The sequence below is a fragment of the Habropoda laboriosa genome, unplaced genomic scaffold, assembly GCF_001263275.1.
Source record: "Habropoda laboriosa isolate 0110345459 unplaced genomic scaffold, ASM126327v1 scaffold172, whole genome shotgun sequence".
In the NCBI taxonomy this organism is placed as follows: Eukaryota; Metazoa; Arthropoda; class Insecta; order Hymenoptera; family Apidae; genus Habropoda; species Habropoda laboriosa.
This window is the reverse complement of record NW_017100331.1, coordinates 273148-300654: the sequence shown is the minus strand read 5'-3', so window position 1 is coordinate 300654 and position 27507 is coordinate 273148. Positions and strand designations below refer to the sequence as shown.

The 27507-nt window shown below is 36.6% G+C and overlaps 1 protein-coding gene across 1 annotated transcript in view; it reads left to right on the top strand.

Moving 5' to 3' along the window:
* The first annotated feature begins 750 nt into the window (after window positions 1–750).
* LOC108574447 (serine-rich adhesin for platelets) overlaps window positions 751–27507 on the top strand; it is a 38500-nt gene continuing 11743 nt past the window's right edge. Inside the window, exons 1-7 of the mRNA XM_017937040.1 lie at window positions 751–834; window positions 8449–8615; window positions 9189–9389; window positions 9528–10091; window positions 11438–11885; window positions 12591–13437; window positions 16202–16495. Of these exons, the coding sequence (XP_017792529.1) occupies window positions 766–834; window positions 8449–8615; window positions 9189–9389; window positions 9528–10091; window positions 11438–11885; window positions 12591–13437; window positions 16202–16495 (2590 nt within the window). The 5' untranslated portion in view covers window positions 751–765. The remainder of the gene's footprint in view (window positions 835–8448; window positions 8616–9188; window positions 9390–9527; window positions 10092–11437; window positions 11886–12590; window positions 13438–16201; window positions 16496–27507) is intronic.

Here is a 27507-nt window from a genome sequence, read left to right as displayed (position 1 = left end):
CAAGTAAGAGCCGTTACGCACTGTCGACCAGTCGTCGGCAACCGTTAGGTTCAAGAGAATATATGAGCTCGTACACGAAAACACGAGCGACGAACTGGCAACTCGTTGGTCGCGGCGACCGATGAAATGCATTGAATCAAATACACGCGATCATACGACAGGAAACTTTCTTGCTGATCAGACGTAATGGTGAGCTTCAATACAGAAAAATTTATACAACAACACCGACAACTTTGGAGTTGCTGTGTGGTCGCCAAGTTTAATTGCCTGGTTTTTGGTCTTTCGCCATTGCGTGACGGCTCTAACTCTAATCCATCGAAAATGGAAAATCGGTGAAAGAAACGAAATTGGTGTTCTTGTTACAACATCTCGTAACCCACAAATTAGCTCCCGACAAATTGAACGTGACTCTGATATTAGCAGGAAAAGCGATGTTACAATTTGCTTTTACAATGCGATGGCACGATTTTTCGTCTCATTTAAAAACGACACGTTTTTATAATTGAGATAAATGTATCAGTAAATTGAATGTTTTAAAACGCGACGACCACTGAGAGTGATGTTGTTTTTTTAAATGTTGCAGCGGAATCGGATATTTGCACGTTCGCAGCGAGGACGGAACATTTTCACATAGTTAACAAACCATCTACGGCCCTGTTCACGTCAAACACCAGACCGAAAGCCTTGAGAGAATTATATGAAGCTGCTGCTATAGTCGCTGTCAGAAGTTTGGATAGCCTGAGAAGGGACGGTAGTTCCATAGATATGTTCCTCTGCACGCCCGTCCTTGGCAAGAGAAGGCGAGACCAGAGTCTCGATATCGAATCCAGGATCGTAAGTATATGTACATCTATTTATGTGTATGTATGTATGTATGAAAGTGGAATGGTGTCTCGTGCAAATACAGATTATAGAATTAACGATTGGTTCTGGTTGATATAATTGTTTCATTCTTACCTTGTATCACCGTTCGAGTGGTTTCAATTGTACAGCCTCTTGTGATTAAGTTTGTGAAGTGTGAAGCTGTTGTTTACTTTGAAACAGACATGTTTACGAGATCGTTGTAGTTGTTGAAATTGAGCAATTTATTACATCCAAGGCTACAGGAAATAAAAACTGTATATTCATGAGAAATCACGGCTTCGAACGCATTTGAAGTAACGGGACACGTGAAGCATGTATTAGGGGATTAAAAATCCGTGTTGTTGGAATGGTAACGAACTTGCGGTTACTATGATACAAGACAAGAATGGCGCTTGCAGAAGTTACGTTCAACGCCTTCAACAACCTCAGATCGTAAACACAACTCGCATGAACAGATTATATATACATGTTGTTGATCTATTTCTACTTTGTATCGTAACCGCACTTCCGTTAGCATTCCCTTCGTATTTCGCACGAGTGTCATCATTGTTTAATAAAGCTTCAAACGACCTATGTTTATATAACATCTTTTCCTTATATCTATAAAACATACCTACTGACAAAGTTTTATTAGAAAAAATTTGGACACCCTGTATGTTAGGCTCTAAACTATCCCAAATCTCTATTACAAGGGACATCACTAAACTGATACACTCCAATTTTGATCAAATTTTGCACACAGTTATAGAATCCGAAACTATTGAACATATATTTCGTTTCAGCTGCATACATTCATGTTTAGGCGGTGAAATCGCCCTCCAAACTTGGGAGCTGGAAAACTATTAACTAGCACAGTTCAGAAACGAATTGACGTAAAGAAAATTGTCAAATACAAATTTTGTCTGGCTTTTCACGCAGAATAACCTGATATAAAAAAAAATATGTGTTCAATATTATCGGATTCTCTAGCTGTGTGCAAAATTTGATCAAGTGCGGCGTATATCGGTTAGGTGTTGTCTCTCGTCGATGCACTTTTCCCCAATTTGTATCGCGGAAATTTCCACGAGGTCTTTCAAAGATATCTTTCGTAATGCAACGGTACACCTGTGCGAATCACGAACGTGACCACAGAGTTGTCGCGAGAAAGGATTAGGTTTATCCAGGCTGCGAGTTTCATGTCTGTGGGACTCCGTACATAATCCCATTGGTATGGCCGCGCTACGATAGGACTGGCCTGCATAAGCAGGTTCAATGGGAGATGTCATGAGAAGCCAGAGAGATACATTGAATCTTACACGGTGGTCTCTATTGAGGGCCCATGAACTGCTCTATAATGATACGTATCGTTCCCCCGCGTTGTCGTTTCGTTAATGCATCGGTCTTTTAATAACTCACGACTTCTACGATCCCTTGTGATTTACTCTTATTAGGGACCATTATCAGGAACGTATCTTTGCTGCCATTCACTTTCATTTGTCCTTTAATTAGCACTGTTATTAACCGAGAGAATTTCGGTGTAATCTGACTCTTGCATATTCGCCAACGAAGATCAAAGTCCGCAATAGTGATAGAAGTGACATTACATTAGTAGATTAATCTTCTTCGAATTCGCGTGACGTCTTTGATTAATAATTGTATCGATAAATCTACCGGGAAGGAATTAAATCGTAGACTGTTACAATCGTAGTAATCTATGACGAAGTTTCCTCTAATCTCTAAACGATGTGTTGAAAGTAACACGTTTCCATATGTGTAGATTCTAACCATTGCTTTTTCGTTAGATATAATTTTAAGTTCTTCTTAAGTAGAATATTTAAGCTTGTTGCTGTCGAACTTCTATCAAATTAAACAATTGTTTGGAGTGTTAAGTGAAAAATTACCCATTGCGTGAAAATGTCACGTGCACAATTGTGCTTATTGATTTGCGGAGAAAATTTAACCCTTTGCAACCCTGAATTCCATCTGTGCTGGCATTGTAGATTCTTTCTGACAACTCGGAATACCAGTTGGTGCTGACATGAATAATTTTGCATTCTCTCATTACACACAATCGTATAACAGTAACATGCATCTATTTCTAGAGATTTCATTTACAACGTCAGTTATCAGTGCATGTTTTCGAACAAGTCCAGATTGTTTCAGCCAGAGCGACAGAGGTGTGAACGAAGAGTGGTTAGACGGAGCATTTGAGTTTATGGCGTAAACGAAGGGCATGTGGCTATTCGGGATATCAAATGAATGTAACTAAACATTTGCTAAAAATGTACTCATGTAATGAAAGTGATGGAGATATAGAAAAGAAAAGAACGTGTATGTTCTAGGATAAATATTATAATTATGAACAATGCTTATGAAAGTCAGTATAGAAAGAATTGAGCGTTAGAGTCACGAGATATTTAGAATTTTAGACAAAGAGATTTCTATTTAGTAATTTAGTAATAGTTTGGAGCAAAAATTATTAGAGTTTTGTTTGGGCAAATTTATTGTTCTAAATGTATTTTACATAATGAGCACAACAGAAAAAAATGTGTATGAAGATCAATAAATTGATGTATAAATGATCAAATCTACTGTTGCCTATTTATGGCAAACAAGTCATCCCTAATTTTTCCTCATAAATTCTCTTTTTAATTACCGAGTCGACGAAAGGAAATATTCAATTGTTTCCAGAGTGCAAAGGGTTAATATTTTTCCTACAATGAAATTATGTAATTTACGATTAGACTGGTCAGGAACAAAATTTGGCACAGTCGTACACATATACCAATGCAGTTTTTCATACTTCCGTTTTGGTTCGAGCAACGAACGTTTCTACATCTCCCTCTGGCACCGGTCGTCATAAGTTCCAGGCGATTTTACGGAATGCAATTGGAACTCGTTTCATTGCCCTGTCAAACGATTAATCACTACGCGCCGCAGTCGAGCCATAAATCCGCTACTCGTATTACAGCTCTCCATCCTAGCACGCATGGCTACAGCCATTAACAATCAGCTATTATCGAAAGTCAATCAACCCTCGCCGTTTCGAGAATTACCAAGCCAGAATTACAAACGAGATCGCTCCCGTCTCTTTTCCTCTTTGTCTCGTTTTCTGGCCTCCTTCTGACGTGTGACAGGAAGGCGTTTCCCGATTATCAACAAACAGACGTGTAAGAAACACTCCGTGTCGAAATTAGGGTGGATACAAAATTGCTCAGGCGTTGCTAACTTCCGTGAAACGTGCTGTATTTACTACAGGAATATATTAGGTTGTCCTAAAAGTTACCGCGGTTTTAAGCCGTTCATTTTGAGAAAGAAAAAGTATAGCTTCACTAAAGTTGGACATTTTTATTTCAAATAATTTCCACAATGTTCGATACACTTTTGCTAACGTATTTCAACATCGTTAATTCTTGAGAAAAACACTAGCAGCGAGTCACCCTCGCGCGTGTAAGCTGGGCTAGTTTTAAGTGACTTGTTTAGCAGTCTCCAGAATGGATTTTCTAACAGACACGAGTCGGAATGAGACTTCCGGTGACCACTGGGGAGAAAAGAAAAATTAGAGTTGAACTGAACTTCGGCTGGCGACATCGGAATTCTTCTCACAGCGTTCAAAGTTTCGTTGATATTCTAAAGTAAAGAAACTTCGGATCTCGACGTGATCGCAAACTCAACCTGCACTCCTTGTTTCTCGTTCCACTTTTTTTTCTTTGTTCTCTCTCTCTCTCTCTCTCTCTGTCTTTCTCTCTCTGTCATTCTATCTCTGGTTCTCTCTCTGTCTTTCTGTCTTTTCTTTCTGTCTCTGGTTCAGTAATTCAATTCTGACATGTAGAATACACGATTCACGTGAGAAACACGTTATCCATGTCCGAAGAATTAATCTGGATCATCGGTTTGTGCTCACAAACACATTCGAGGGGGTACAAAGTTTCCACTACGTGAAAATCGGTCAGGAATGAGGAGAAAGGGAGTTTTCCATGTATCAGCTGGATGATTCCTTTCTTCGTACACACTGATAGCGTGGTCCCAATACGCGATAAAAATACGACTCTGTTTCATATTCGAGGAATTAGTTATCGACATTACGCTCCACAGATAAAATGCAGAAGAATTAATGGAGCGCGGACGGACGACACGCGTCCTTGATGAGTCCTTGATACTTGAAGCACAGAGTTCACGCGCACGTAACGGTCTTATCAACGTCTCCACGTCGCTTCAAAACAAATGGAGATTTATCATAAACCCAATGTACACGTCTTTCGGAAGATTCTACGTTTCAACAGGTTGCCAATCGGTTATATACATTTTTTTTTCTTCATGGTACAAGAACTCCTGCGGCGATAATCCTGCTACTTTTATCTCAATTCTATGGGCTAGTTGCTTCACTAGTGAAATACGAAAAATCAGGGACTGACCAGAGATTGAAGTTACTTGATTGCGTTGAAAAGTCTGTTCCTGTAATTTCAAAAATCGAGTACACTCCCGTTCATAAGTATTAGGGCGCCCATTATGTTCCTACAGAAAGTATTATATGATTTAAATTTGCAAAAATGTAGACAACCGTTCATAAGTATTAGGACACTTATTGAATGTAAAGCAAACCTAACAGTCATTACAAAATTATTACGATCTTGAAAAAATGATACAGTCTGGAATTCGAAAGTGCATAGAGTATACCTATACGATAAAACTTCTAAATGTCTATTTCCACTTAAGGTGCCGTCTTAAAAATAAGATCCTAACAGTGTGCTATTGATTACGCCACACTAAACATCGTCATGAAATTGAGTTTGAAAACTCAAGAACTTATTTCGGCCACTGCTTTCATATAATGTAAAAAAATAATGTAGTTATCAATTTGAAAGAAAATTCGTAGTATCGTCATTACGTGAAAACCATTGCAAATATAAAAAATTTATCGAAGCCATCGTATTGCGTATAAAAAATAACGAAACTGTCCTTTTCCATTTTTATCACAAATCTACTATTTACGAGAGTAACACTAAAAACTAATAGCGTAAACACATGCAATTTAAAAATTTTATCTTTAAATTTTAACTTACTTAACCTTAATCTTTAAAACTTAACTTAATCTTAAGATTAAAATCTTTAAATCTCCTTTTAAATCTGTACGAACGTAACAGATGTTCTAATACTTATGAACGACAGTGTATGTGCTCATTATATTACGACATTTTAGGGAGAATAATTTTTCTTTTTAGACCTTAATAATTTCGTAATAACTGTTTAGGTTTGCTTCACATTCACTAAGTGTCTCAATACTTATAAACAGGACTGTACATACACGTCCTGCGTAACCAATTAGATTGATTTTCTTTGAGGTTAATCGACGAGACTCTCCTGGCAATGAATTGCATACGTTTTATCGTATTGTTTTTACTAGTTTCTCTGATTGCTTAGAACGCAGCAGAAGCTTCAAAATGACAGGTTAATATTTTGATTGACTGATAGCGAATATACTGTAGAGGAAGAAAATGTTTTAATATCTTCATGCTGAAGGATTAATAACTCTACAGGTGTAAAAAGCCTTCTTGTATGGGAAATTATTTGTTTGTTCAAACATAATCTTTATTTTAGGTTCATATTTTCTGATATGTTATCTATCTTTCATGTTATATTTAAAAGTATTAATACAGTTATTATACAACATATATTTATTATTGAAATACGGAAATGTTATTTAGAAAAGTTTGACAAATGGTTGAAAGTATAAATGCAAATTGTTATCAAATAAAAATTTCAGGAACTACAATTGCATTTACAATTTTAAGACATTCTGTATACATTCTAAAATGTCGTTTCTTAATGATAAAGTATAAAATAATTAACACTGAAAGGAATTGTGGAATAAGATTTGTGTGAAACTTTGACGATATTTAATGTTACTAAACGTATCTTAATAAGTTTAATTACCTGTGTTATCGATGGAAAATTAAACATGAAGCAGAAGCTATCTAGATTTATATGAAATGAAACCCCATTAGTTTAGCTACCGTTGGCATTCTTGCATGTACGATTAACCATTCTTAGAAACGATACATCTTAAAACACATTTTGACTATACTTCCATTAATACCGGTCTTCTGTGGCAGATGTACATTTATATTGTTGCCATATTAGAGTCTCTGGTCTATGATATATCCGGGCCAGAAATATTCGATACGTCACGAGAGATAATAATGCACGTAAAACGATCATTTGTTAGAAGCTGCATTTGGTCTGTCTAATACGATGACTCGTTAGAGAACGTAAAATATCTGTTCGCTTCTTCTTCGTTCTTTTCAACAAGTAACAAATTAGTTACCTTTTTATACAGTATAGATAAGATACCTTTTTTCGCGTATATTACAAAAAGTTAGCGTAGGTAATATTTATTTTTGAACTAACAAGAAATATCTGTTTTCTATATTTCTTGATATCTAGATCTTTGTTGTGCTTTCTACATTAGAAAATTTAATTAAAATGCTCCCTGTGCAAAATTATTTTCTTATTTGCTCTAAATGTAATCTGTTCATAAATGGTTTTTTGCAGTTCTGAAAAATATTTGACTTACCGAATGGTTGCCATTTAACAGCTACTTGTCGTACACGTATGACATATATAAAATACATTTCGGAGAAGAAACCTAAGTATAATTACGCAATTAGATGGATAATTTTGTAATTATAGTAATTACAAAATCATTCATCTTACACTCGACCTGCAAAAAAGTAATTTGCCCAATATGATGTCTTTCTTCATACCAAATAACCTTTGTAAAAACATTTTTTTGATATATTGAAATATTCCAAAATTGCCAGTTGAAGGAAACACCCTGTATAGTACACAATATATTTATTTATTTATTTATTTCAGTAGTTTTAAAATGTTTTCAAAACATCGACTGCAAGCTGCAAATCCTGCCAAATTAATTAATCCTGACTTTATTAATAGTAAATCGATATTTTCAGAAAACTAGTATATTCTTAACCCTTCGACAATTTATCCCGAGTGAGACTCGGGCAGTGCGTTAAATAACAAACAGTTTAACTCAAGAGAAACTTTTAGGAAGAAAGTTGGAAAGGGACGAGGAATTATTATCAGAATTGTGTCGTATGTACACTAAACTTTAAAAATAACCACACACCATTTAATTATTAAAAAGATACGTGTAAAATATGAATTTTATTCACTCTAATTCATAATTACATTAGACTGTCAAAAGGTTAAACGAGGATTTCGCTGGTAAACTAAAATCTGGTCCGCTGAAATCGTGAGCATTAAGACTAGTTGATCCATTTTCACTTGGTCCGCAAGGAGTGCAACACGTTAGAAAATGGCCAGACTGTAACACAATCCGTTCCGTACTCTGTGCGTGAAAGCCGTTTGGTCACGAGGTGACATCCGACAATGCTCGTGCCCACGCAGCCTTGTAGTGCGTAAAACACTTCGGTCACTTTTCGCCGCAGCATCAAGTTTCTTAGAAACAGAAGCAATGTAGTAGTAGTAGCCTCCCTGTTGCAATACTGTTCGTTCGTTTCCTGGATGGACGATCGAAGAAGGAAGTCCAAGTGACTTTGTTCCACGTATGATTCGTTGTTACAGCCAGCTGCTATCGAGGATCTACGAAGATGGACATCCACAGAGGCGCTTGGAGACGTTACTGTACCACCAGATTGCATGTCCAGGATACTTGGAGATACAACAACCGACGAGGCTGTCGATCACAAGCTTCCAAGCCCCGAGGAACAAGTTCAAGCTGTAGCTCTCAAGTAAGGAGGAAATTTATGCCACCGTAAAGATAATGGACACGAGAGAGGAGATTTTTTATCGATTCATCGAATTGTACATTTTCTACCGCGAAACTATCTAAATACCAGGTTTCATTAACCCTTTCGCCGCTGTTGATAACTATAGGCGCATTGAAAATTTTCTCACTGTAAGCATTGTGAAAATTTTCTCGCGCTGTGCTTTTTCGCGAGTTTTGGCACACTTTCGACTTAATTCAATCTGTAACTTTTGCCCCTCGCGCACTTCCACCTTAATTTATTAGAGTAAAATAATTAATTTTTAAATTTTAATTTAAAAATTTGTTAAAAATCATAAAATAGAAAAATAAAAGATTTTGCGGCCGCAATAGAACGACTACCGTCTGCCACGCGCATTACGTACTAAAATCTGCCGCAGGTAAAGGGTTAAGGATCTAATTTAACTCATTCTTCCTAGCAACGTTCAATTTTATCATTTACGAAGTTTACCGTCAGAATCGACTTTCGAATTTTTGCTTTTCGTTGCACTATTACTTCCGACTGTTGAATGCTAAAGAAAACTGATACGTTCTACAGATTCCCAGCAGAAATCGTAGCGGTGGATGTTAGTGGAAAAGGATTTGAGAGGATGTCGATGAGAAGGAGATCCTTGCTGTCCGGCCCGGAGAATCAAGAAGCAGCTGTGAAAAGGCGGTCGCGACCTCGCAGGCCTAGAGGAAAAAGACGGAACACGATCGCTGGTACCGATCAGAAGGAAATTCGACAAGCTATTGGAGGGTGAGTTTAACACACACACACACGCACACACTAGCTGTTCGATTGAGAAAATTTCATCAGGAAACCGAAACTGCACACGTGTGAAGAATGACCGATAATTCGAATTCAAACGGATAAATTGTTCATTGTGACTTTCAGTGAACCAACCGGAGAAGAAGCAGAGGAGGCAATGTCGAGCATAGCGTCAAGAGCTCATCGATCAGCGAGTACGGATATATTGGACTCGTCTAAAAAAGAATCGGCGACGGAAAAGAAGTCCCACTTTAACACGTTGAAAGCATGGGGCATGTCCAGGCTAAAATTGATCAGTCCGAAGTCTAGCCAGCAGTCAGATCAGCAGGAGACAACTACTTCGAGCACAGAGAGGTCAGAACAGGATCAAGGTCAGTCGAGATCAGCCGAGGAAACAAATATTTACGAAATCGTAACAACCAGGCGCAGAAAGGACAAGTCTCACGAAAGGAAGCCCAGTTCGTCGAGCTCAAGCGGAAAAAGTACCTCGAGCATACCGGTATCCGTCCCGAGCACTGAGAGACAACCGAGCGTGAAATTGCGCGAAAGTGCAGCCCAAAGAAGAGAAAGACGAAAGGGAGGGAACCGCGACGAGCCACCGCATTCTAGCTCTGGAAACTGGAGTGCGTCCTCCGAAAGCGGAAGGGCGAGTATCGGAAGCGAAACCACCACTACCACTCATCAGCCGAGGTATGATTATTACCTGTTTCAGGATTATAGTGTAAGATAAATGTGTTACGAGAAAAACGAAATGACACGAAGAAAGTCTAGTGTTTACTACAGTAGACTCCATCTTACGATTAGGTTGTGGTCATAGTGGATGAGAATATGTACATTAGGATGAACTCAATACGTCAAAATAATCAAATGTCTATAAAGATTTTTACGAGTGTATGCATTTCAGTCTTCAGATATTTCATCGATTCGTCCGAATACGCATCTACTATAACCACAACCATGCCACTTTCCGTGCCGCATACGCCCCATTCTGGACTTTCCGTTCCGACCATTCCACATTTTCGCCTTTTCCTTCTGTTGACTTAAACTATGCATTTAGGGCGATAATTTGTTGAAACGAACATTTTTCATTTGCTCTATAGTGCGTCTTAATCGTTACCTTTTTCTTGATAACAATGATTTTTGCGGTCTTATAAATATTAGAAGACCTATAGGATGAAAAGCAAATCTGTTACTCTCAGCAATGTGGCGCGCATATGACTCACGTGGTTTGAACAGAAAGTCACCGAAAATCGGTCTGGCATGGAACGTGTTAACCGGTCATATTTTCGTTAGAGGCTCAAACAATTGACATTTTCCACGAGCTTTTCCTGTTTAAACATTGGTACGCGTAAAATAATGGTCTGAAGTGACTAGAGCTCACAAAGGTTAACTCTTCGATTTTTAAACATTGAAGCTAACAATAGGATATATACTACGAAAATAATGATACATATACTTTTTACAACATACAGGACTATATATTTAAGAAAGGAATTAGTTATTTGATCTATTTGGCTATTTTCCTTTTGAAACTGAATTGAAGCTATAATTGAGGTCTACAGTTAACTTTTTCATTATTTCATTTAGATAATCATATTTTAATTTTTGAAGGTTTTATATAATGACGTTTTAATCATTGCAGATTATCACGTTTTTTACATTTTCAAGATCATAATTATTATTATTGTTGTCGATCTATCGAGAGTAAAACAAATCTTATTATGGTTCAGATAAATTAAGTATATTAAATCAATTAATCAAATAGATCAATTATTAAAACTGTTTTGTATGATTACATAATTATTTTAAATATTAGTTTCATATTTTATTTCTGTACCTCAGAGCCAGACTAATTATACTTGATTTTTTTTTTTCCAAATTTTTGTATGTTCACCATCTTACTGTTCTTTCTTTACTTTCACATAGCCATAGGTAGCTATGTATTGGTTAAGTTAAAGTTACAATAAAAGATTTGGGTCAGTCTGGCTCTCAGGTACTTATTGTACATTTGGATGTTAAAAACTATGAATATATAGATCTACAACAACTGCCTCGATTGGAACTTCCTCGACATCTTTGAGTCATGTGAGGCGGTTCAAGGGACGAGACACGTCGACCTCATCCTCGGTAACGTCAGAAGGTACATTAACACCAGATATTATACAAGATATCGCGGTGGTACCTTTCTCGGATGATGGTGAAACATCGTCCGTGTACTCCTGTGATACGGAGGGCTATTATACCTCATTCCACGTGGACTCTGGCCTGAAAACTCTGAGAGAAGAAGACGCAGTCCCGCAGAGTCCTTTGACAAAGTCCAGCGATGTTGGCTCCGATCCTACTTCGCCAATTATTGAAAATGAGTACGAACTTTTCGGAAGGGGTTCAACATCGACAACGACGAGTTCTGCAGGCACAGTTTGCACTGCTCTGATGGCACCGCCACCGCCAGAAAGAAAATCTAGCCTTACAGTCGTTGCCATGGTAAGAAATGATTCTTAGTCTTAATAACCGTTTAGATATTAACACGATACTGTGTGAGATAAATATTACAAATTCTGTTTAATAACTTCTTCAATTGTTTGTGAATATATTTTTGACTTTGTCTAATTCTATACTATCGCTTTTTAAAGTTAGAACTTGTGATCCACCGATATAAGTATAATTTATTTCTTTGTGAAGAATAGGTGCAAGTATAACGATATAATCATAGAAAGAGGCTTTTAAATAATTAACAAAAAAGATCACTTAAATAGTGTCTTAGTCAAATTACTTTTTTATTTTCCCATAATTACTTTAAGCATATAGAAGAAGATTTGTATTGTGATAAGATAAAATAAATCAGAAGTAAATATTCTACTGAACGATCTTTTGCTTAAATAAAGTTTAACAGTTGTTTCTCATGTTTTCATTGTTACCATTAAATCGTAACCACAGGAATAGTAGAATTAAATAATCACTAAGGAAGAAGCTGAAGAAAAAGTCGAAAGTAAAGCAAATAAACGTATTTAATTAACTAATATGTGTATAATTACTAAAATTAGTTTGTTTTCTTCAATGAGAAACTACTTCAATTACCTTTTAATAATCGAAAAGTACAGATTGTTCCTACCTCCTAATAATTCCACTTCTCACAGCACTAACATTCACTTACGACATACACTTTAACAAATGCTGGTTCATCAACAGGTTCACGGACAAAATCAAAACGGCGGTGAGTCTCCAGACAGTGGTCACAATACTTCATCGTCGCCGGTTGAATCAGCCTCGAGTCCAGCGTGCACAGGGAGATCGTGTTCAGAATTCGAATACTCCGAGTCGAGCGATCTCGAAAGCTGCGAGAGGATCGAGAGAATACGTTCGAAAACGGCGATCAATACTAGCCGCATACCATCCATGTGTGTGATCACACCACCTGGCTCAGACGACGAGCACGCGAGAGATTCCGATCAGACGATCAAGAAAAGTGAGAGTAAAAAGGTCGATCTACAGACCGGAGGATCTGTCCTCATGTCCGCCACGGTTGGCACCTCCAAGATGGAAGTAATAAACGGACAAGATAAGAACCTCTACGCCACGATACAAGTATTAACTTCCCCTACGAACGAGAAAACACTAGTTGGACAGACTCATTCGCCTAAGATCAGTCCACTCAGCGGAGTTTTAGGCAAACTTCGCGGCGTACTTCCCGGTAAGAAGCACATATTGAAGAGTGTAGTTCAGGATCAAGCAGCGACAGCAGACTCCGGCGACTATGTCACCATAGCCGACGTGAGAAACAACAACGACAAGCGTCAGGATTCGGCTTCTTGTTCGAGCGCAACACCTGTCCAACCTTCTGTCACCTACGCCAATTCCGATATTTTCAAGAAAGACGCCGAGTACGTTAGTCTAAGCGAATTACCGAAGAAACCAGATTCGTCGTTGGAACGGAAGAGACAGGGGGCAAGGGTTACGCTGGATTCGGAAGGGAAGGTTGTTTATTCGTCTGACAGTTTGAAGAGGAGGAAAGGCGCACATACTACGTTTAATCCAGGTGTGTTTGATTGTCTGTCGAAGGTTGATCGTCGATGTCGATGGAACAATAAGTTTATTATTGGATAATGTACATTGAAAATTTAGTGTAACCAATTATATCTATCAATAGATTATATTTCAATAATTGTTAACTGTGCTTCTAACATACTTAGGTGGTGTATCATATAAATATTTACGCTTCTTTAATTAGTTAATCTTATGGTACTTCGCTAACAAAATTCATACTAGTCCTTCGTATAATCAATATAGCATACATACAGGGTGTGACCGAAAATATTGTACAATCAGGTAGCAGGTGATTTCTTATGCAGAAATAAATAATAAATGCAGAATAAAATTTATTCATCTGAGACTTAGTTTTTGGGAAAATTTGGTTTGAAAATCCGTTGCGTAATTTCTTAATTGATGTAATAAAATATTGTCAAATTTTGTGTTTCTGCTTTCTTGAACCTAGTAACTTGGAAAAGTCGCGTAGACGTTGTATACAAACACGATAGACATTGTATGTCGTTCGACGATCCTTATCTTAGCTATGTAAGTCCAAATGTGCGTAATGAATTTTCAAACCCGATTTTCTCAAAAACTAAGTCTTGAATGAAAAAATCTTATTCTACATTTCTTATCTATTTTTGCACGAGGAATCACCTGCTACCTTCTTGTACAATACTTTCAACCACAGCCTGTATATTGATATATCACATTCACCCATAAAAAAAACTACAATTGTGTAAACAATGATATGTGTACAAAAACATGTAAACATAACTACAGCGATGTATCGGGGGGGAATTAACGTGAACAAAAATTCCTATAGACATTTATCCTATTTAACTATATGTCCTATTCACAAGTTAACTACAGTTTTGTATTTCGATATTATTGGGTATAAACAAAGTAAGTTTAATATTTTCGTAGAAGTTTGTCTTTAAAGCAGAAACTTCGTTAGACGCATTAGAATGTTCCAAGTGTTGTTTATATTCATTGGAAGCCTTCTTTAATGCGTTGACCTATTATTTCGATATTATTTACCCCAACACTGTAAACTATAGACTTTAGGTGCCTTCGCATATAAAATCTCAGTGAATTAAAATCTAATGATTAAAGTAAGAAACCTTATTTGAAAAGCACTGATATGAAAATTATTTTGCTAAACGACAAAATGAGAAAATTCACAAAAGGTATAATCGACGGAAGAAATATGGTGAGGTCCTAAATTAAAGCATTTTACGTTTTTCGATTAGGATTGAATCAAAGCTAAGGTACACTCATTTAGCCCTAATTGAGATTCCGAGCTCTTATCTTCTCAGATTTCTGTCTACATGCTCGAATATGTAAATTTTGATGCCTGAGCGAACTTGTGATCTCGCTATATTTCTTCCACGGACTATATGTGGTAAATAGCTGAGTAAAATCAGTTATATTAGCTCAATTTTCAAGGAGAGTTATTCAAATACAAAACTGCCTGTAACGTGGAAATAAGATCAAATAGGGCAACTGTTCATAAGCATTTTTTTCATTGTTGTTATGTCACTATTCCATGTTTCAAGTGATGTCCACACATTCTGATACGTTTATATAACTATCATTTTCGAATACAATTAATCAGAAAAAAAATTTGTTAACAATTGGAGAAACACTCGTAGTAGATGTGAGTGAATGTTGCATATACTTGTTTTTTTTTTTACATTTTTGGAAGTAAATTATATTCTTGTATGTCTATATTCAATGTTTTTACACTTTGTTCATATTCGTACATAAAATTAAGGAAAAGTTCTAAACAGAACAATAACTTTGTGGTGATCTGTGAAATAAAGGATTGGACTTTTTTTTTGTTTATACTTGAATGTGTAGAACCAATTATCTACAGTGAAAGAGAAAAAAATGAAAATGTTTTTTCGCATTTTTCTATCAATACTAATTTTTGGTTGTCGATAAGCGTGTGAAATATCCAAAGCAATTTGTTATAACACATATTACATATAAAGTATAAAATGTAAAGTGTAAACGTTTTAAATCCACAATGAAGTGTAATTGTGGCAGAAAACTACGAATATCTTTGTTGTAATATATTAAGTTGTTTCATTAGTCTTTGCGTTTCTGTTAACGTTTTACGTTTGCTTTGTATTTAGGTCAAGCAAACGTCATTTGCTTCAGTATAATCGGCACAGACCTTCTGCTTAAAGATGTTGTTTATTCAAGGCACTTTTGCATTAATTTATACACGAGAACATGATGATCAATGAAATTTAGTTGAGATACAACATATTATATAAATTTTAATTTAAACATAACGCAATCAGAGCGACCAAAAACGTTTGTAGGACAATAATGGTACAGTAAAACGTCGATAATATCAAATGTGGTTTTCCACAATTTCAACCTGGAAATTTAGACGTTAAAAATTTATCTAGGTCTGTCGGACACGTTGAAATTCATTTCGATGACCTTTAAGCAACAATAGATAAAGATCCAAAATTATTCTCTAACGAATTTTCTTATAAACTCAATACGAGGCCTACAACAGTGTACAATTACCTGAAAACAAAGTGTCAAAAGTGTGGACTCTGTAGATTGTCTTTTCAAACACACGAAAGATGGTAAAGACTTATGGAACAAGTTGATATTTCGATTGGCACGGCATTGGTTAAAATTGTAAAAAGTACAAGATTTTGCTTCTTAAGATACGTAAATATATGCGAGATGAAGAAATTCCACGTATTTCCTATATCGCAAATTTCATTACTAAATCGTTCTCTAAATAGGTCCATTCGTAAGAGAAGGAATATCACCGAGTCTATCGCCGTTGTTGCACCGCGCAACCCCGACCGTTCGGGCAGTGACGAAGACAAACGACGCTGTAGACGGGCTGACAAGCAAATCCACGCCACCAACCTCTCCCCAATTAGGCAAGGTGATCATCAGAGCAGCGAGAAGTCCCGATCGCACAGCCAGTCCGGATTACGTGAGAACCCCGACAACTGTGGTGGGACCAACGAGTCCAACGACTCCCCATCGACAAGTTCGCGGGGCTTACGTCAACGTACAAGACGACGAAGGTAAGACGGCTTCTGGTACGAGCACTGACGAACGTGATTGCACTGGCTGCGCCGGTAGCTTAGAAGCACAATGCGCACTTGCGACAAACCTTTGTTCTAACGATAAGATGAACACACCTTTGAGCATCGACGAGAGTCCGCTGCTTTCGACTAACAACACCTGTCGAACAGCCACCGAAATAGTAGTAATGGCACCGAATAACAAGCTCTTCGATCTTAATAAGTCGAAGTTCTGCTCGAAGACACCGTACGTGCAGAATAGGTCAATGGATGTAACAGCTTGTGAATATTATCCGCCGGAACTTGTTAACGATAGTTCGGTTTCTCAGAAAGATCATCAGGTTATGAATAATGTAGATACACCGGCGACGAATTTCAAATCCAAGCTTCTGCGGCTCGACTTCGAGAAGTCAGTTCTTTGTCCGAAAAATCTGAGATCGACCGGCAATACACCAAAATTAAGTAGGAAGTTGCTGGTGTCTGATCTAGACACACCAAACTTTTGTAGGAAAATTACAAAACGGGAGCATCGATGTGACGATAACGATGTTGTAGATATTAAGGAGAACGAGAGTAGCGTGTCAAATGGAGATAGATCGTTACCTGATATGCTCACAACCAACGACTGTGGGCCAAGCGCTAAAGATCCGATCGCAGATTCCCCAGACGGTTGTGAAACATGTCTAGATAACAATATTGCGAAAAAATCTGACACATTTAGAAACGATAGGGTCGAACGTAAAGTGAAAAGAAGCGAGAGCTATCGAATGGCAAACAGTCCAATAATGTTTATCAAAAAGTTTTCCGGCAACGGGGAGAAATCATCGAAGATCTGTAGAACACCATCAGAGGAGTTGCAGGAGGAATTGTTAAAAGAAAGGATAAATTATCCCGAAACAATTTCTAGTCCCGAACCTTCGATCAATAGCAACGTGAACTTCGACATGAACGTGACAATCTCGATTCCCATTACGACTGCTGCAAAAAGTCCTAGACCCAGAGCCACGGACATTGAGCTCGCTAGAGTGCTCAAATATTCCAGTAACGATACCGAAATTTGGTGATTAATGAGATAAATATTTCTTGCTAAATGATATTAATAAAATCATATTGACATGACTGGTAATTATGCGCGTTGCAACATTTCCGAACTTAGGATATGGCCGTTTTTAGTGTGATGCGGGCGCCTGCGCGTATGATTACCCGCACGCGGGGTTTGCTTTAAGTGTGACGCGTACAATCTGCACATCGTTCAGTGTTTTCCGATCGTAAGAGAAAGCATAAAGAAGGTAAGAGAAGTCTCTCTTTTTTTTTTAAATAGGAATATTGTTCCTAGAAGGTTTGGCTACGGAAGTGAGAATATGAAAATATTTTTTGATGAGAGACTTAGAAATCTCTGTTGGGAATCTCTTTGCGCCTGTTACGATGCCTTCATCACAGTAAACGGCAGGTTAAGGGTGAATTGCGCATGCGCGGGCAGGCTCTGCAGACTGCCCGCGGATACTTAAAGATGCCCACGGATGCCCGCTGCATTCTGTATCGTAGGCGCCCGCATCACGCTGAAAGCAACCAACTTTTTATTTTTGTAATTTGCAGAACTGTTTTTCTTGAAGTGACACATCAAATAAACTTATCGTCGTTAATTTTATTCTGGGAAGATTATGATTCTTGAAACGGTTGAAATTTTTCATGTTACTTATCATGATACGATATATAGCAGTATTAAAGATCATATTTTTAGTTCAGTGTACTTGCATATGTACTCGGCAATCATACTAATTATAAATCTTTTTAATTTTTTTGTTTTGGATGAGTCTATGAGCTGAATTCACTTCCGACAGCGAGGCATGTCTTTTTTAAAGGCTCTATCTTTATCTCCAGATATAGTATTAAACAAACAATTCAAAAGTTTTTTGAAAAATTGTTTTGCATGCTTTACAAGTGTCTTGATATGTGAAGAAAGCTTGACATTGCTATTAGTCGTAGAATACCGAGAAAAGAAATCCTGAATATAGCCGAAATTTACAGCATGTAGACTAGAGTACCCCCTTAAGGCACAAAAAAATTTTTTAAAAGTACTACAATGGAAGAACTAATACCGAGTTGACATCTGAGCTCGTTTTGACGCTCGGATTACGTAGAACATACTCTGACGTGTGACTGATTTTACGACCTCGCTACATCGCTTCCACCGACTATACTTGTATTCATAGATGTTAATTTAACTTTACTGCTCCAACGAAAGATTAACAATTATAAAATTGAACGACAGATTTCTCACCAAATCCCCTGTTCTTTTCTTCTTGTTCAAACGGTTACGTCAAACATGCATTAGATAATAACTATCGAAGTCAGAATATCATTGCAGAAAATAGATCGATTGTTAGGAGATCGATTGTTGGGAAAATAGATAAAAGAACTTGCCGATGTAGAAGTTATCGTAGTCATGTGCAGTCTATCTCACAAAGAGCGTGGCGCTCATATCACCAAGAGAAATCGTTAGAATTAAAAACAGTTCATATGGTCATATAGTATTTTTTATGCATTATTGCGCAATTACCTAGTAAGTGGTCCAGTCTCCATTGTTGTCGATTATTGCCTGGCATGGTCTGAGCACACTTTCGACAAGTTTTTCTGCATACTCTGAAAATAAAGACTACTAATTTTTTAGACTAATAATTTCTTCTTAGTAGCGAACACCCGTTTTTCTTGAAGCTTCCGTTTTATAAGACCCCAAACATTTTCAGTTGGATTAGCATCCGGCGATTGCGCAGGCCAATGTAATGTCACAATGCTCTTTTCTTCTTTCTACACCGTACACAAATGACTTCGGTGTTTGGTGCCGTTATTCTCTTGGGAGTTTGTTCTCCGAACCACTTTTTAACAGACTTTATCAAGCCTCACTCATAGATTCTGATCATTCTCTGAGGTTATTAAGGTTCCAAATCCACGAATGCTGAAGCAACCTCAAACATGAATTTTTACTGGGTATTTTACAGTACGTGTCAATAATTGGCGATTGCAGGGACACCAGGCACGCTTAACACGTATCCATGTCCAAAAGAAAACTTCGTAAAAAAGAAATTAGCATCACTGAAATTGCGATTAATATTTGCACAAGCCCAGTTCAGCCACTTTTCCACGTGCGTTTGAATCAGCAACGATTTCCCCGTATACTTTTCCAAGACAGGTTTGCAGGTCATTAAACCGATTGCTATTCCTCTTTCAGCAAGCCGCTTTTGTGCTTGCTTCAAAGTTAGCAGAGAATTTGGCACGAACATCTGAACGACTGCTCTATCTTCCTGAGATGTGGAGTTACGAATTGTCTTGATTTTCTCAGGTACTTTGCAGTAGCCGTAAAAATCGTTTTAGAACCTTTGAAGTGACAACACAAGAACACTGCTTCTAATCGTTTCGAATACGGAGCACTCAGTTGGAAACTCGTTATTTTTTTTCTACAGAATCGCAAACTGAACTGACACGTGAGTTCAACGGCGTATCGGAAGACACTTCTCTCCCAAAATTCTTGCTGAAGTACAGGGCCGTAGCTATGAGCGCCACGCTCTTGTGGGACAGACTGTACTCTAGCGTCTATTATGCAAAAAGGAGAGTGCAGCTAGGCGGGAGAGTGTCATTGCTTGGAAATTAATGAGGGCAAACAGCAAACGATCCGTTCGACGGTCATGATAACGAGATCGAACAATGTTTTTCCGCATTAACATAGACACGATAGAAAAGTCATGTTTCCCGTATCTGCCAACTCGTCCGATCTATCGGCAGCTGCAAGACAAGACAAAACGAGAGCCTCCTAATGTAACGTTGCGAAACGATAAATGTGAATTCCCTCTTGTCGCCTTTTATGGCGAACGGAATATTTCAGAGTTCAATAATTTCGTTGATAAGCCCGGCAATGCAATCCATATATAAATATATATATGTGTGTATATATGCATATATATATATACACACACACACACACATACACATACACATATGTATCTATATATGTAAAACCTAACCTAACCTACATATATATACATAACCTAAAAGGACACAAGGTTAACAAATAACATTGCATACGCATTTCTGCAAGTTCCCCTGTTTTTAACACGCTATGGATTTCCTATTTTTCTTTCACCGAGTACCAGTATCATAGCAGATAAAAAATACATCTTCCCATTGTTGTCTGCAGACTTTTCTCTCGCAAGTCTCTTCACTTATGTACATACAATCACGCGCTTAAAAAGAACTACGAAGAACAAAGTTTTCTTTCTTTCTTTTCGCGCATCATCTCCGTTTACGTTTAATTAGAACGTCATAAAGCAAAAAAAAAAAAAATGCCGAAGTATAATCCTTTAAGAATAAACGATAACTGTATATAGTAAATTTCCATCGATTTGTCTGGTTCTTCTAATCGTAGGCTACTATATCGCGATTCAATGTTTGCAGATCGATCGAAACTCATTTGTAACCTTCCAACATACCACAAAGAAGAATTATCGTGACAGCATCGAGTAAATAGGAAATCTTACGCCTTAGCGTACGGTATGCAATAAAGTAAAGGGCGGGGGCCAAAGACGATAAGCTGGAAAACTCCAAGAAGCCCCCAATGAAGCCTCACTTTGTTAGCCGTTATCGTCATCATTAGCCGCTGGCTCAATAAGTAACAGAGTTGCATCAGACATGATATTTATCCCGACTGATAATTCGAAATCCAGATAAACAAAATTCCCTACTACCCGCAGACGATTCAAATACTTTCGAGCGAATGCCATCCGCGTCAGTTCACTTCGATCTGGCCGTATTCACGTTTAAACGCCGTTTAATTCCTCAGTTGAGCAAGCTTTTGTCCACCCTCGGTTTTGTCACCCTTTCGCAACATCTCGTCGATATCTTCTTCGAATTTACCATGATCTCGACTAATACGAACGAACTGTTCAGACTGTTGCCCGACGTGACGTTTCCTATTAGATTTGGCGGGAAATTCGAATCGAAAAATCGTTGAATCGAAAATTTAGCGACACGGATTTTTCGCGGCGTGGTATGAATTAACGCGAGCGTCGTTTCGAGGGCGATCGAATCGCTATAACACGGTCTATCAATGAAACGTTACCGCATTGTTCTTCCCGACGTTGTATAAACGCTTGTATACGAAGCATTAGGAAGTTGTTAGATCTCCACGCGTGAATGGACTCGCGGTGTGTTGGGGGGAACAAATTTGCGTTTTTACTGAGGCACGATGATAAGGCGGTATCGGTCTAGCAGTGAAGAGGAAACCTTGTCGCTAGACAGGCGGTCGCCAGCCAAGATAGGCAAAGAGAGATTTGATTGTAAGGCGAGCATGGTATTCGCAATTTGACAATCAGCGCGGGCTGCAACTGCATTCCAACATGCTGGCGAGGCATTTGCTTTTTATTGCGACTAGACGACACCGTAAGTCAAAGAAATGATGTTTCCTTTTTTCTTGCTTTTTTTTTCTCTCTTCTTCTCCATTTTGAGTCGTTTCAGAGAACGTTCGATTTAATTGCAGTTGGTTTTTTTTTCTTGGTCCATTTTGCACAGGATGTATGAAGTTAAAATGTGACAGTGACAATCGAGATTTGTCATTTGTACCGTTGCATTTGTTGCAAATAAGTGAATCCTGTTTATTATTGTAAAATGCTAAGTGCGTTGTGTGAGTACAATTGGGGGATCTTCTTGTGCGGTTTTTTCGGTGTTTTGAGATGTATCAGGTCGTCCAGTAAGTTCGTGCCGTTTAAATCTATATTTCGAAATCTATAAATCTAAATTCTATGAAGGAACGTAATCACTCCCTCTCGTTCCACAATTTCTTCCCGTCTTTTTCGCGAAGTCATTATGTCGCCGCTATAAGATTTCTTCGGTTTTTTATCCAAATATTTTCCAATGTTATTTTTATGCAGTCGATACTGTTCAATTTTTTGCCCTTTAAAAAATGTTGTAATGCACGAAAGAGATGATAATCTGATGGGGCAATATTCGGAGAATATGATGGATGTGATAAAGTTTCACAACCGAATTCGCGTAATTTTTTTTTTGTACGTTTTGTGCCATATACGAAGTGAAAAATCACTTTGTTCCGATTTAAGTGTCCTGGACGTTTCCCTGCGATTGTTTCTCTTAACTTTTCCAACTGAACACAGTATACGTGGGGCAATATTCGGAGAATATGATGGATGTGATAAAGTTTCACAACCGAATTCGCGTAATTTTCACGCGAAAAATCACTTTGTTCCGATTTAAGTGTCCTGGACGTTTCCCTGCAATTGTTTCTCTTAACTTTTCCAACTGAACACAGTATACACGTCTGAATAAAGTATTTAATTTCTCGAAGTACAAAACACATCGTGAAGAGTATAAACGCAATCGTTGCACAAACTTATTGGATGACCTAATAATGCTTTTCAGAAAAAAAGTAACACAATGCAGTTCACAGGAGTTGGAAGAGTGCTTTTGATATTTGAGTGTTAATACTTTTTGCCAAGAATTATTTCGAATAATGAGTGAATGAGTTTTATGTAGCATGTTATTAATATATTTTTTTTTTTTATCAGATTGTGGGTTTTTTATTTTTACTTCGTCATTAATCAATAGGTGTTTCTTGTTGTCACAGATTAGTACGGATTAATATTTAAACACCTTAATTCGCTTTGTTTTTTTGTGCTTCGTTAAAAGCAATCGAATAAATTACTCATTTCATTCGTATTAAGCAATTTTGGTATTGCAAATAAATAATTTTTTGTACTTCTATCGTTACTTTTGTTATATTACTTTTAATTTATATTCTGTCTGCAATAACTGATTCTGTTTCAACTTGGTATCATGATTTATACACATCTTACAGTTCATTAAAAATGTTCATTAAAAATTCATGATTACACAGTAAAATGTTACACGATTTCCTTTTACCAAATGAAAATTTGTTAGTATAAATTGTAATCTAAGCACAAAATTCTGTTCTAAAGATCTCATGTCTTATCCTAATATAAAACATTCTAAAGTTTAAAGTAGTTTTTGCAATTAAAGTTCTAGTGATGTGAGAAATTAAAGAAAACGAAAGGAATAGTTTAAAACTTATTCTTATCTCCACTCTAAAAAAAAACTATAATCTAACTTATTTCTGAAATTACTTTATACATTTGATCCATAAAAGAAAAATCGATAGAATCCAATTCTTTTAAATCTAAATCTAATTTTTTACAGTTAAAACAATCAAATTGCTTCTTTGTCTATACAACTTCAAGATTTAAAAAAATATGAGTTGTATCGCAAGTCAAATGATCGGTAAAAATATTCTTATTCTATATAAACTACGGTGCTTTGCTATTATTCTATTTGTCTGTATTTTGAATCGTTGTTTGAAGGAACACACTTACCTCAAATTATTCATCATCGTTCAAGAAGTTGTAAATCACACATGTATCTGCCCATTTTAAAGTTGGCATGAAATAAGCGAATCACGTGTCACACTTAATTATATACATTACACATTAATTATTTGTCATCATTTGATGTCCACTATCAAAGGAAATATTGCCAATCACGTGTTACGAAATATTTTCACTTTGGCGACAGACCAGCAGTGTTTGATGATAAACAAACGAGAAAAAGACGAGTTCCAATCAATGGCTTGGTTAATGTTTATGAAGAAACTTGACGAAATTTTAAGATGGTTTTTTTTTATTGAATCTGTAGCTTTCCCCAATATCTATTCCCCATATATGAGTGTATTGTTGTTATTATCTATTTGACGAATAACACAGTATCTCACTTGCAAAAGTACGTAAACAAATCTAATACAAAATACGATGTATTCAGATGCCACTTTCAAAAATCCAACTATTTATTAGTTATTTAGTTCATTACAAGCAACTTGACCTTCTCGAATGCATCGATAATTAAATAGTTAGAATGTTTATACATTTGATCCATAATTGGATCAAAAAAGGAATCTGTATAATCTAATTTTTCTAAATCTAAACTTTTTATAGATAAAATATTCAATATGAATTCTTTATCCTATCTTATTTAAATTTGGACGATTAATTTAGAGAAAAACGAAGTTGTACGGTATACATACGTGAAGCTGATTAAAAGAAACTCGTAAAAATAAAGAGTTTTGTTAAATGCGTTTCTATTGTCTTACTTTCTAGACAAAAAGCAATTTTTCAATACAACTAAAACTTTCGTACGTGCAGTGTATTTCACAGTAATACCATAATTTTAACCCTTTCGTAACAGAATTATCTTTTCAAGAATTTGTTATTTATTTATCGATCATCGCGTCTGTAATGGATACTAAATTGCGATCAATATTTATTTGATTACTCAAGTGAGACATGCGTTCCATTAATCGCGAAAGGGTTAAACGATCATGCGTAATACCTGCCACGTTCGTTTGCCATTCCAAGCATTGCATTTAAACACTTGTCGAAGATTACAAATACTAATGCTGTCGTTTTTTCTCGTGTGTTATTTTAGTCTTGAACTTCTGAGTTTTCGCCAGCTTACGATATTTTTCCTAATATATCAAAAGTTGCTTTCGCGTCAACCTCTGTAAAGTAAAAGTATTCAAACAAATGTTCGTCCTTTTTTTAGGGAAGAATTTAAAGAAAGTACATATTTAAGGAATAAAAGTGAAACTAAGTTTGTAGAAGAAATTTTTAAAGTTCCAAGTTACACGCGATATAATTCACGCCGTGATAAAACAAAAAAAGTTCATTCTAAATCGAAATATCCGAACAAGGTTGACAAATTGTGTGGCATAATTGTGATTTTATAGCTCTTCTAATTTCTGATCGGTTCATTGCTGATTGCTTTTCAAGTTACGCCACGAACGATAACCACAGGTCAACTTATAGCAGTGGAATTGCTAATCGTGTGATATATTTCTGTCGCCTGATAACCGATTAACTTACGTATGTAAAGTAATTTTATTTGATTCAATGGCAAACCATGTCTAATCAACGATGGAAAGTTTCGTGAAACTTTTGCCCTAATTGAGTCCTCGTTCTATTTTATTGAAACTGTAATTTCTGATTCGTAGAAATATCGTACGTTGTTCTCTTATTTAAAAAAATAGTAAAATTCTAATATTTTAAATTACTTTGCAACATTTGTGTACATGTATGTACAAATACAGGACGTCCATAAAAGATTGTATCCTTTTTATAAAACACTGGTCACCTGGGGGGAAGGATGGCTAAGCTAAATGGGATCACCTAAATATCTGCTTTATTTGTAGTTGTATGAAAAAACTTCTCAAGACAAAGTTACACTATTTCAGGGGGCACGTGTAATTAGGTAAACGGTTTTTTCTCAGGGTCATTTTTCTACGAGATTTCAAGGTCATCGTTATTTTTTTAAATGGAACCCTATATATTTTTTCAATATCCTTATAGAGAGTGAAAATATAAATTCAACGACCTAATAACCATACCATTCCCTTCGTTCAATTTTGAGATATTTGCGTCTGAAGGTAATTTAAATTTCCTAAAGATTTACTCAAGAACATCAAGTCACACTTTCGTATTCGAACGTAAACATTACACGATGATTGCGCATCATATTATTCGTCGTGTGCAAGGACAGTGTTAGACAGAATGTTTAGAGGCCGTTGGATCGGACGTCGAGGAACTGTGGAGTGGCCAGCTCGTTCTCCTGACCTTGCCCTACTAGACCTTTATCTGTGGGGTAAATTAAAAGGTATGGTTTATCGTGAGAAACCAAGAAGATAATATGAAGGAGAGAATTGTAGCTGCATGTGTATCCATAACATCGCAGGAAATAGAAAAAGCGTATGAAGAATTGAGGCAAAAGATTCCGATTATGCGTGGCAGCAAATTGCCATCGTTTTGAGCATCTCTAACCTTTGGAATTCACAATGAGTTGTAAAAGTATCTTCTGTTACCGCTTCCAATAACAGATAAGACTTATGCTTGGATACGCATGTGTGAATCCTTAGGAAATTTTAATTACCTTCAGACGCAAATATCTCAAAATTGAATGACGGGAATGGTATAGTTATTAAGGTCGTTGAATTTGTCTTTTCACTCTCTGCAAGGATGTTGAAACAAAAATATATTGGTATACTGGGTGTTCTGCGTAACGATTGCCACGACTTTTGAGACACTTTCGGTAGTCTGACAAAGAAAGTGTTACAAGCGTAAATTAATCGGTGCTAGATCGTCAACAAATTGCAAAAATACTTCATTTTTTTTTTTTTCAATAAAAAATCTAGATCACCTTCACTTTTTTCAGTGACACATACAGTTTTTTTCTACAGGATATTATAGGTGACATTGAGAGAAATTTAATTATAGAGAAAAGGTACTTTTATTCGAATCACTTGTTGAGAAAATTAGTTTTAACGTAATAAGGGTCTTTATGAAAGGCTGACTCAAACATTAACGTTATTCATGAATGCTTTATCACTGAGTGTAAACAGTAAACAGACTACTTGTTCATTGTATGTAATCGTATCACCTGCTATTGAAGACCAAGTACATAAGTGCACAATAATCTTGTCTAATCGTTGCATATACTACAAATTCGACAAGTTCAAGAAACATTTAGCTAAAATACAATTACGTACTATAACAAGAAGTCTCTTTACTGTTTACATTCAGTGATAAAGCATAATAGGTTGACGCATATCAACTTGTCGTTTTTTGAAATTCAACTTTAGATAGGTATACATATTGTGTTCCTTTGAAAAACAATGTATTGTATTTAATACAAAATAATTTCCACACGATTCTATACACTTTCTCAACATTCATCCACTTTCATTATTTCAAATATATAAAAATCATTATCGTGGCAACGCTCCACCCTAGAAAACACAATTCGACTTATTTCCGACCTCGTTCACCTTATGAATAATTCGAGGAATGCATTAAATTCGTCTTCAACAAACGTAAAATACCTCGTGACTTTTATCTCTATCTCAATTTGAAACAGAGATAGGATGGTTTGAATTCTTAAATTTCCCT